Source organism: Wyeomyia smithii, chromosome 3 (genome assembly GCF_029784165.1).
Source record: "Wyeomyia smithii strain HCP4-BCI-WySm-NY-G18 chromosome 3, ASM2978416v1, whole genome shotgun sequence".
Lineage (NCBI taxonomy): Eukaryota > Metazoa > Arthropoda > Insecta > Diptera > Culicidae > Wyeomyia > Wyeomyia smithii.
The window spans coordinates 181,047,092-181,058,594 of NC_073696.1; the positions used below are offsets into that span (position 1 = coordinate 181,047,092).

General features: G+C 40.7%; 2 protein-coding genes across 2 annotated transcripts in view; one reads left to right on the forward strand and one right to left on the reverse strand.

Annotated features, from left to right (window-relative positions):
• LOC129731500 (E3 ubiquitin-protein ligase COP1-like) overlaps window positions 1-6,212 on the forward strand; it is a 31,975-nt gene extending 25,763 nt beyond the window's left edge. The window contains exons 3-6 of the mRNA XM_055691564.1: window positions 4,359-4,742; window positions 4,816-5,192; window positions 5,255-5,405; window positions 5,472-6,212. Coding sequence (XP_055547539.1) covers window positions 4,359-4,742; window positions 4,816-5,192; window positions 5,255-5,405; window positions 5,472-5,889 — 1,330 coding nt within the window. The 3' untranslated portion in view covers window positions 5,890-6,212. The remainder of the gene's footprint in view (window positions 1-4,358; window positions 4,743-4,815; window positions 5,193-5,254; window positions 5,406-5,471) is intronic.
• A 3,271-nt stretch (window positions 6,213-9,483) lies between these two features.
• On the reverse strand, window positions 9,484-11,492 carry LOC129731503 (mediator of RNA polymerase II transcription subunit 28). Its single transcript, XM_055691569.1, has 4 exons — window positions 11,297-11,492; window positions 10,749-11,141; window positions 10,454-10,682; window positions 9,484-10,366 (listed from the first exon to the last, which is right to left on the reverse strand). Exons 1-4 carry the CDS (start codon window positions 11,354-11,356, stop codon window positions 10,335-10,337), a joined length of 714 nt encoding a protein of 237 aa, XP_055547544.1. The 5' UTR covers window positions 11,357-11,492; the 3' UTR covers window positions 9,484-10,334.
• Between the last annotated feature and the right edge of the window lie 11 nt (window positions 11,493-11,503).

Sequence of the window (11,503 nt, forward strand, 5' to 3'; positions counted from 1 at the left end):
CTCGAAATTTAACGAGGATTTGTCGCAAGGTAAACATTTGGTCCGTCGTGGAGCGTCCCCCTCGAAAACCGCACTGGTACTCGCCAACAAAGGTCTCCTGCAACGGCCTCAGTCTGTGGAACAGGATGCGGGAGAGAATTTTGTACACGGTATTGAGAAGTGTTATGCCCCGATAATTGCTACAGTCCAGGCGATGGCCCTTTTTGTAGATCGGGCATATGAGACCCTCTAACCAGTCCGAGGGCAATTCTTCATCAGACCACACTCTCAGCATGATCCGATGGATGGCACGATACAGCTGTTCGCTCCCGACTTTGAAGAGTTCGGCGGGAATGCCGTCCTTCCCAGCTGCCTTGCAGTTTCTCAGCTCTCTCACTGCTTTCTTCACCTCGTCCATGGATGGTGGATCCACAGCTTGACCATCATTCTCTCATCCTGCTCCTTTCGACTCCACTGTTCACCTCACCGTTCAACAGCACACTGAAGTGTTCCTTCCAACGCCTGGCCACCTCTGTTTTATCGGTTATCAGGTTCCCCTCCCTATCGTTGCACATGACAGGGGCTGACACGTTCGGCCTCCATCTAATGACACGCTTCATCTGTTTTCCAATTAGCACGAAACCGACTCCTCTTTCTGCTTTCACGCCGTCACTATAGTAGATGTGGTACTTAAATGAAGTGTCCGCAATAGGATCTACTGCTCGGAATTCGCGTTCTCCCGATTTCGGCCACCGCACCTCTTGGATAGCTGCAACCTCCACATTCACCTTCCGCCGCTCTCTAGCCAGGGTACTTGCGCGTGCCGGTTCGAGTAGAGTCCTTACATTCCAAGTACCGAGTTTCCAATAATCGTTGTCCTTTTTCGTTCGCCTAGGTCCATGCCGATTATTCCGTTCCGTATTTATATCTGGATTGTTCGTAGTATTTAATATTCAGTATGCTGCCTTACTAGGGCTGCGATATCTAGTCTCGCGACGGGGCTGCCGTCTTTGATATAGCTGGCGAGACACCGCGTTTCATGATTCAGCCGCCCGCTCCGGATCAGACGCTGTTGTACGCCGCCCCTAACCCCAAATGGCTTGTCACACCATAACCTTGTTGCTAAATGTTTCAGTGTTAATGACTTTCAATGAATTGGGGACATTCATTCTCTTCGGTGTGGTTAAAAATTGCGCTGGCAGTGTCTCTGTACACCTCGATTTCTTGGTTATGTTATAAAACTTCCTAGCTCTCGGTTTCACAGATTCAGCCTGTTTGGTACTTTGTTTAGGTTTGGTTGCATCTGCATCCGACGACTCTGTAGGCCCATCCTTTCCTTTGCACGTACATACAGTCAGGTTTTTTTTACGCGGTTTTTTTACACCCGTTTTTTTTACGAGGTTTTTTTACGCGGATTTTTGAATTAACGCGGTTTTTTTACGCGGATTTTGGAATTAACGCGGTTTTTTACGCGGTTTTTTTACGCGGAGTTTTGAATTAACGTAGTTTTTTTACGCGATACCGCGCTAATTAAAAAAAAAATTCGCGAATTTCCGAATTAACGTGGGTTTGGAACCAGAAACGTTTAAGTGTTTATCTACTAAAAGACTAAGTCCAAAAAATACCTTCCGCCCACCGAAAGATCCGGAATGACCGTCAAAGAGGACAATTTTAAATACTGGTTCTAGAGCGTCTCGGGTTTTTTCTAAAGCCCTTCTTGCTGGACTACTTTACGCGGATTTTTTAAAAAACGTGGTTTTTTACGCGGATTTTTTAAAAAACGTGTTTTTTTACGCGGATTTTTAAATTAACGCGGATTTTTGAATTAACGCGGTTTTTTACGCGGATTTTTGAATTAGCGCGTTTTTTTACGCGGATTTTCGAATTAACGCGGTTTTTTTACGCGGCTTTTTTTACGAGGTACGTATCCCCCGCGTAAAAAAAACCTGACTGTATAGCGTTTAGCGGACATTACACGAAGCAAATATTTGCTATTTTTGGTACGAATTTTGTTCGCACCAAATAAAATCCGTACCAAAAATAGCAAATAGGGGAAAGTAGGTAAAGACGGACACTGCGGGTAAGATGGACACTTTTAATATTTCACAAACTAGAATGTATTATGATAGTTGAGTGATGCGAATACCTTTTTTATAGTGTGTTAATGCTTTTGAGTTGCATTATCGGTTTTCAGCAAGCAAACTGTCAAATTTGTAAGTAAAACAAAGAATATTTTCGTGAAAGCGCAATTTGATGTAATTTTTATTCCACGGAAAATAGTGAAAAACTCGTGAAACTTACGTGTTTACATTTGTTCACAATAGTTAAGTGATTAATTAGCCTTTCCTCGGTTTTCTAGTGAAAATCCAGCAGATTTTCCATGTTCCGATGAAGAACTACGATCGATTGAAAAATTTACAACCAGGTCGGGCAAGACGGACACACTAAGGTAGGGAAAGATAGACACACGGATTTTCCAAGAATTTTCACATGTAGCATCTATTGTGTACTACAGATGTTCACAAAGTACACCTGCGAGAGAAACCAGCAGATATTAATTACTTAGCAGTTAGAACAGGCCATATAAGCGAAGAATTTTCGCCTTCATCGAAACCCATCCTCTCAAACTGTTCACGTGATGTATAGATGGACTCTAATAACGTAGAGTAATGTATGGCCATCACTTAACACATAAATCAAAAGAATATTTAACGTACTACATCTTTTTTGTGAGTGTCCACCTTTACCTTCGTAGTGTCCATCTTACCCACCCCAAGTGTCCGTCTTTTCCAACCATGTCAAAAAACAACAATTTGTAGTCTTATTTTTGAAGACCCAAAACACATAAAACTTGGAGGAAGTTCACTAATACCAAAAATGATTATGAAAACAAATGATTTTGAGTTTTAATTTTTATGACTACTGCGATCTAAATAGCAATACCTAAGTAATTATTTAGATTAAACCTTAGGGTGTCCGTCTTTACCTACTTTCCCCTATTTGCTTCGTCTAACACCTGCTTTAGTCGAGGAGATACCACCTAGTTTTTTCCTTTTTTTTCGCAACATCTCGTACTGATGTTGAAGGATGCTGCTTGTAGTGACATTTTATATTACTGTCTATGGTGGGGTCAGCAGGCCCTGGTTTTCTACCACGTCTCGGTGCATCTGCAAACGTATACTCTCTCTCTACCATACTTCCGTAATGTAGCTAGAACTGCTCCGATACTCACACCTTCTTTGGCTATTCCCGATAGCCCTGAAATGTGCTAGTGGCCGACTAAATATTAAAACAATAAACTTCTTTGTCTAGTTTTTTTAATCGGAATATCACTCACGGTGTGTGCCCATCTGTGCTCAATTCGTTTTCTATGGTCGGGAGGAAGGCCGCGCATTTTAAAACCTCTGCGCAAAACGTTAGAAAAAACCTGTTTCATTGGGATGTAAACAACAGGAGGTAGCCAAAGTTCGGAAACAGTTCGGAATAGTCTGTAATGAGAAGTATTTTGAAATGCTAAAATTATTTGGCCGCTAACCAAATCAGTTTGTACGAATTGAAAGGTAAATAAATTTTATATTATATTAATTTAACACTTCTCATTTTACGATTGCAAGGTGTTGAAAGCTTCTTTTATTACATTGTTTTTTTTTCGAAATTTGGACCACGCGACCCTTGTTTTGATTTTTTGTGGTACATTGCTTAGATTTTGGGGCTTATTACGGGAGTCACTTCACGGTGAAGTGACAACCGTAATAGGCACGGTGAAAGTGATTCCCATTTGATTTGCACGCGTTTTTTTTTTCACCGTGAGATTTTTCCACTTCGTTCTCACTGTGAGGTGACATCCGTAATAAGTCCCTTTGTTGTGAATTTATGGATTAATCATTTACAAGATGGGTTGGAAAATTTCATTGATTATTCATTGGCATACGATTCTTACGCAAATTTTTCTCTCTGGGAAAAATTTCAAAGAAAAAAATCTACCGTTTCAAGACAAGAGTGAGAGATTGTTTTTTTTTATAAATCTAGTTTAGGCAACGAGGTTTGGTACACAAAGTACGGAATGCAAAAATTTCGTTCGTGGCTATACTTCAGAAATAGTAGAAATGAAATGCGAATGATGAAATTAAACATAATAATTATATAACAGTTGATCCTATTCTGCAAAACATTGTACCAAACGAATACTATAAAAAAGTAAATGTCCGCTTGAAACTAACTGACCTAAGTTGAATGAAAAATCGAATAATGAAACTAGGTAAGATTTGTTGGGATCAGCCTGTTTTTGCTCCCGCACACAAATTGTTTCATTGATAGTGCAACAAAGAACCCTTTCACTAGACGATCAATTTCAATTTGAAACTAATGACTACTTGCAGCTGTGGCCCAATCAAGGGCGGTCAAGCACGGATTTACTGGAATTTAGGCAAATATCCAGCCGTCGCCGTAGCCGGTCTGGGTGATGCGTCCAAGTGGGATGAGCTAGATGAAATTAATGGGGCCAAAGAGAACATTCGCATTGCGGCTTCGGCTGGTTTGAAAGCACTCGCATCGTGCAAAATTGGTCACATCGAAGTGGAGGACTTTGAGGATGCACATGCCGCTGCTGAAGGTGCCTTGCTGAGTAACTACAAGTTCCAAGTGTATAAAAACAAGGAAAAGCAAACCCAATTGCCCGATGTTTCACTTGCCGAAAGTGCTGATGGTCGCGAACAATGGGCAAAGGGCGCGACTTTGGCCAATGCACAAAATTGGGCGCGGGTGTAAGTGATAAACAGGATTCGGGAGAATTAAAACGAAAAATTGAGTTGTTTTTCTTTTTTTTTTTGCCGACAGATTGATGGAAACACCAGCAAATCTTATGACACCAACTATTTTTTCTGACAACGTAAAGGCCAAGATGGCATCAGTCAATGTTGAGGTTCAAGTACACGATGAAGGATGGGCCAAAGAAATGAAAATGGGGTCATTTTTATCGGTTACCAATGGAACAAAAGAACCGGCCAAGTTCTTAGAAATCACATACAAGGGAGACGGATCAGATGAAAGTTGTATTGCACTAGTTGGCAAAGGTGTTACCTTTGATTCAGGTGGTATTAGTTTGAAACCTTCTGCTAGTATGGATCAAATGCGCGCCGATATGGGTGGAGCAGCGAATGTGGCTGCCACCATTTATGCGTTGGCTCAATTGAAGGCTCCCGTTTTTGTTAAAGGTATTATTAGGAAACGTTGATTCCAATGAAATTTAAATAAAAAATTTGCATTTTAAATTAAGGATTCATCCCACTTTGCGAGAATATGCCCAGTGGGACCGCTACCAAACCAGGAGATGTCGTCTATGCCATGAATGGCAAAAGCATATGCGTAGACAATACAGACGCCGAAGGAAGACTCATCCTGGCTGACGCCTTGTGCTATGCATCCACGTAAGTACAACCTGAACTGAGGTATGAATTATCGAGCATATATTATTAATAAACTCTATGTTTTAGATTCAAACCGAAATTTATTCTGGACATTGCAACATTAACAGGTGCAATAAAGGTTGCCCTGGGAGATTGTGTTGCTGGAGTTTTTAGCACCAGCAACACTTTGTGGACCCAAATACATCAGGCCGGTTCGGAGAGCGGTGATCGTGTTTGGCGCATGCCTCTTTTTAAGCATTACTCGGAACAAATGTGTGATCACAATGGTTACGATTTAAACAACCTTGGCAAAGGTAAAGGGGGTGGCTCATGCACGGCAGCTGCTTTCCTGCGCGAGTTTGTCCCTAAAGAGACACCTTGGTTGCATGTCGATATAGCTGGTGTCATGGGAGACTGTAGTGATCAAAGTTACACTGGTGCTAAAGGTATGACTGGACGTCCGATGCGTACTCTAGTCGAGTTCATTGCAAAAGCTAGTCCATGAGAAGCCACGCACATATAAACACACAATACGTCACAAGAGAATTCAGCATCAGAGATTGCATTTACAACCCAGTGAATAGTAAGTTTTTATATGGTTCCAAAGATATGAAGCTTTCGAAAAAAAGCATATTGGAAAAGAAACGCAGCTGACTAACTTTTGGAATATAAGCCATAAAATATAAAAATATTGTTATTGTTATGATTCTTAATATATCTTGAGCCTTTACACATAATAAATTGTATATTTTAATACATAAACTATAATAACTAGCGGCTACTTCTGTTGCTTCCCAAGCGCGCTGAAGCCGCTTCTGTTTATCTGAATAGACGTTAATTTTTTATTCGAACCATACCGTATCAATTCTAAGCACATCACATCTGTGCGTAATCTATACCTATAAAAATGCAGTCCGGTCTGTCTGGCTGTCGGTCGGTCTGGCTGTCTGTCTGTCGGTCTGTCGGTCTGTCTGTCTGTCTGTCGGTCTGTCTGTCTGTCTGTCGGTCTGTCTGTCTGTCTGTCTGTCTGTTTCGGAAACTACCGTACCGATCGACGTGAAAATTTGTATGTAGAGGTTCTAGGGGCCGAGAAAGGTTCCTATGATGGTTTGAGACCCTTCCCTCTTCTGGAAGGGAGGGGTCCCATACAAACGAAATACAAATTTTTGCACATCTCAAAAACTAACCAAGCAAATGGAACCAAATTTGGCATGTGAATGTTTTTAGGAGTAACAAATATGTCCATATTGGTTCGACACCCCTCCCTCTTCTGGAAGGGAGGGGTTCCATACAAATGAAATACAAATTTCTCCACATCTCGAGAACTAACCAAGCAAATAGAACCAAATTTGGTAGGTGGATGTTTTTAGGGGTAACAAATATATCCATAATGGTTTGACACCCCTCCCCCTTCTACAAGGGAGGGGTCCCATACAAATGAAACACAAATTCCCCACAGCTCGAGAACCAATTGACCAAATACAACAAAATTCGGTATGTGGATGTTCTTAGAGATAACAAATATGTCCATAATGGTTTGACTCCCCTCTCTGTTCTGTGAGGGAGGAGTTCCATACAAATGAAACACACATTTCTGCTATCTCGAGAACTAACCTACTAAATAGAACCGAATTTGGCAGGTGAATGTTTTTAGGGGCAACAAATATGTCCATAATGGTTTGACACCCCTCCCTCTTCTATAAGGGAGGGGTCCCATACAAATGAAACTCAAATTTCGCACAGCTCGAGAGCCAATCAAGCAAATATAACCAGATTTGGCAAGTGAATATTTTTAGGTGTAACAAACATGTCCATAATGTTTCGAAACCCTTCCTACTTCTGGTATGTCTCCAAATACCATTTCAAAATCTAAGATGGCGACTTCCGGTTTCTGAAAAACAGCGGCAAATGACCAAACACCACCCAATATGGGTATTTCCGGAATTGTTATGATGCACTGAAGCCACAAATCGACCTCAGACAACATTTTGAATTGTAAAATGGCAACTTCCGGTGTCTGGAAAAAAGCCGAAAATGACCAAATACCACCTAATATGGGTGTTTCTTAAACCAGAATGACGCACAGAGACCAGAAATTGTCTCCAAATGCCATTTTGAAATCTAAGATGGTGACTTCCGGTTTCTGAAAAACAACGGCAAATGAGCAAATACTACCCAATATGGGTATTTCCGGAATTGTTATGATGCACTGAAGCCACAAATCGACCTCAGACAACATTTCGAATTGTAAGATGGCGACTTCCGGTGTCTGGAAAACAGCAGAAAATGTCCAAATAACACCCAATATGGGCGTTTTTTCAACCAGAATGGCGTACGGAGGCCAGAGATTGTCCTCAAATGCTATTTTGAAATCCAAGATGGCGTCTTCCGGTTTCCGAAAAACAGCGGCAAATGATCAAACACCACCCAATGTGGTTATTTCCAGAATTGATATGACGCACTGAAGCCACGAATAGACCTCTGACAACATTTTGAATTGTCAGATGGCGACTTCCGGTGTCTGGAAAAAAGCCGAAAATGACCAATTATCACCCAATATGAGCGTTTCTTCAACCAGATTGACGCACGGAGGCCAGAAATTGTTCCCCAATGCCATTTCGAAATCCAAGATGGCGACTTTCGGTTTCCGAAAAACAGCGGCAAATGACCAAATACCACCCAGTATGCGTATTTACGGAATTGTTATGACGCACTGAAGCCACAAATCGACCTATCAACCTCAGACAACATTTTGAATTGTAAGATGGCATCTTCCGGTGTCTGGAAAACAGCCGAAAATGACCAAATATCACCCAATATGAGTGTTTCTTCAACCAGAATGACGCTCAGAGGCCAAAGATTGTCCCCTAATGCCATTTTAAAACTCAAGATGGCGACTTCCGGTTTCGGAAAAACAGCGTCAAATGATCAAATACCACTCGATATGCGTATTTCCGGAATTGTTATGATGCATTGAAGCCACAAATCGACCTCAGACAACATTTTGAATTGTAAGATGGCGCCTTCCGGTGTCTGGAAAACAGCCGAAAATGAAAAAATACCACCCAATATGAGCGTTTCTTCAACCAGATTGACGCTCAGAGGCCAAAAATTGCCTCCTAATGCCATTCCATTTTGAAATTCAAGATGGCGTCTTCCGGTTTCTGAAAAACAGCGGCAAATGACCGAATACCAACCAATATGGGTATTTCCGGGATTGTTATGATGCACTGAAGCCACAAATCCACCTCAGACAACATTTTGAATTGTAAGATGGCGACTTCCGGTGTCTGGAAAACAGCCAAAAATGACAGAATGCCACCCAATATGAGTGTTTCTTTAACCAGAATGACGCTCAGGGGTCAGAAAATGTCTCCAAATGCCATTTTAAAATCCAAGATTGCGACTTACGGTGTCTGAAAAATAGCCTGAAGTGACCAAATACCACCCAATATGTGTATCATCGGATCCAGAATGATGGAAGGAGCTTAAAAGTGACCTCAGACATCAGTTTGAATTGTGAAATGGCAACTTCTGGGAAACAACCGAAAATAACCGAATACTACTACATATGGATATTTCCGTAATCATAATGATGCATAGAAGCCAAGCATTGACCCTGGACACCATTTTGAATTCGAAGATGACCACTTTGCTTCTAAAAAACAACGAAAATAACTGAAATGCATTCAATATATTTTCGGAATAGAGGTGATGTACAAAAGCCAAAAGTCGAGGATGTTGTCATTCCAATAAAACCAATCATTTCAAATAATATAAACAAATCGCAAGGAATCAGTGAATTTGAAATGTTTAAAATTATTAAACAATAAAATAGGCGAGACGAAGTTTGCCGGGTCAGCTAGTGAATAATAAAAGTGTATAACGCACGATAATGAAGCTAAGTTGTCGTTGGTACATAAGTGTTACATGTTACACTTCGACATGTTTGAGGTTTACCTACCTGTCAGAACATGAAATTTATTCAAACTTGAAATATCATCAAATATCATTTCGCTTTTTTGTATCATGCGACGCTTAAGCATTCCACGGTAATAAGGACCTTAATGAGGTTTATAAGGTTATTATATAAAAAAAGTTTTTTGTAATTACGACACATATATTTACTTTATTAATATTATTTAGGACAAACCTCAACTCCTACTATTACAGAGTTGCTTACTGTCCAGAGATTTAAAAGCAGGAAAAAATTATTGGCCCAGAAATAGCAGGGTGAAACTGGACATCGTGCTTAATGAGTGACATTCGAAACGAAACGAAGAAAACTATCCGTGATCTGTACACAACTCATATAACGGCTTATATAAAAATCAATTGCAATATTTTTTCTGTTGCCGTTTGTTTTGCCGTTGAACAAAACTAACCGCATCTCTCTAGAGTATATCAAAGTTACCTCTCACGCATGATTGAATACTTTTGTCTGTAATCTGAATTCAACGTTAACATCTCTTTCTTCTTATTTTAAATCGGGTTCAAGCGCCCCACAGCATTACGTTTGTTTATCTTCATTTTTGAAAATGATCATGACAAGGTATTAGACTTACACTACAACACACAACCGATTCACAATTCAATTCAGAGCAATTTGGTAATTGTTGTTTCCTTTCTTAAACGTGTCTCTTTCTGGCTGCCCGTGTTTGGATTAACTGTATTCTTCGTTTAGATTTTTTTAAAGGAATATAGAGGCCAAAAACGATAGCTTTGTTTAACAGGTTGAAGGAGCATTGGATTGCTAAGGTTAATTTTTTGCTGCTTTTAGAGTGGACAATGTTGTTTGTATATTGTAATATAAACTAATGACGACGCCTACCGTGGCAAAGTCGTGATCCTTTCTCAAGATAACGTTCCGCTATGAAACTCGGGAGCATTTCCACGTCCGCGGCCTCTGCCACGACCGCGGCCTCTTCCGCGCCCCCTGCCCCGCCCGCGTCACCTTCGACCATCCCCCATTCCAACTAGATCTGCAAAGAATTTAAACCAGTCGTAATTATTGTATATATGATAACACGTATTTCAACATTTGGTCGATTCACCGACAGTTGGCTCACCTATATTGCTAGTGGTTTTCTCCAGATAGGCCAAGGGTCCTTGAAGATTGGGACTTTGTTGGAAGCCACCAGGCCCCCCAGCACCAACACCTCGTCCACCACCAGATTGTGAGAAAAGTTGTGGATTGGCACCTATGGGCATTGATTGCATCTGTTGCTGCATTTGTTGCGCTTGCATCATTTGCATCTGCTGCTGCTGCGCTTGCATTTGCTGTACTTGCATCGAATTCTAGAACAAAAAAATAAAACACGTATACAAATTTTTATCTAAACCACGCTGACTAAGCCAAAGTACCTGCATTGTCATGTGCATTCCACCCGGCATCATTCCCGGTCCACCTGGAGCTCCACCTGCAAGATTACTACGCAGTTCTGGAGGAAGCGCTTGAATCGGTTTGTTGTAATTTTGCTGGTCCGAAAGTAAATTTTTCCAAGACTCAATTTTGTCGTAGTGCTTTCGGATCAGCTCATCTTTTCGAGCAATTTCTTGTTTGAGATCAAAGTTTTCCTCCTTTAGCAAAAGATCCGGTTTTAAGGCCGATAGCAAAAAACGTTTTTGCAAAAAGAATGTTTCCATTTGTCGTGCCAAATCGATAAATTTGAGGGTCGTCTGATCAACTTCTAATTTTATTTCATCCTTGTCTACACCGGTAGCCGACTCTTCTTTTGTAAGCGCGTGAATGCATGACTGTTTTGAAATAAAAAATAAATGTTTTTTTCTCATTTTTTGAAATGTTGAATCCATGTTCAAATTTGATGGAAGTAGACGCAACTTAATTAGCGGCTAGCCCGATTTGATGTGCAATTCTAAGTGTTGTATAGCGCTGATAAAGAATTGCTTACCTGAAATGCTTCTTCAAGCTCATCTACAATATTTCCGTTCACATTCGAAGATGACGCCATTCCGATCAATATTCAACAAAATATCACTAAAAAATATCTGAAATACTATTTAAATTAAGCAGAAGGTCTCACTCATAGAAGATACACCATTCTGCTATTTTTTAATAACCGATCCGACATCCCAAAAAGTAGCAGAAAAGGAATGTC

What these genes read in the sequence shown, in the direction of transcription:
- LOC129731503 (XM_055691569.1), bottom strand. Translation starts at nt 11,356, where the DNA reads ATGGCGTCATCTTCGAATGTGAACGGAAATATTGTAGATGAGCTTGAA. An exon ending in AGCTTGAAGAAGCATTTCAG is followed by an intron (nt 11,142 to 11,296) that starts GTAAGCAATTCT and finishes ATTTCAAAACAG; the next exon opens with TCATGCATTCACGCGCTTAC. An exon ending in GAATGCACATGACAATGCAG is followed by an intron (nt 10,683 to 10,748) that starts GTACTTTGGCTT and finishes TTTTTGTTCTAG; the next exon opens with AATTCGATGCAAGTACAGCA.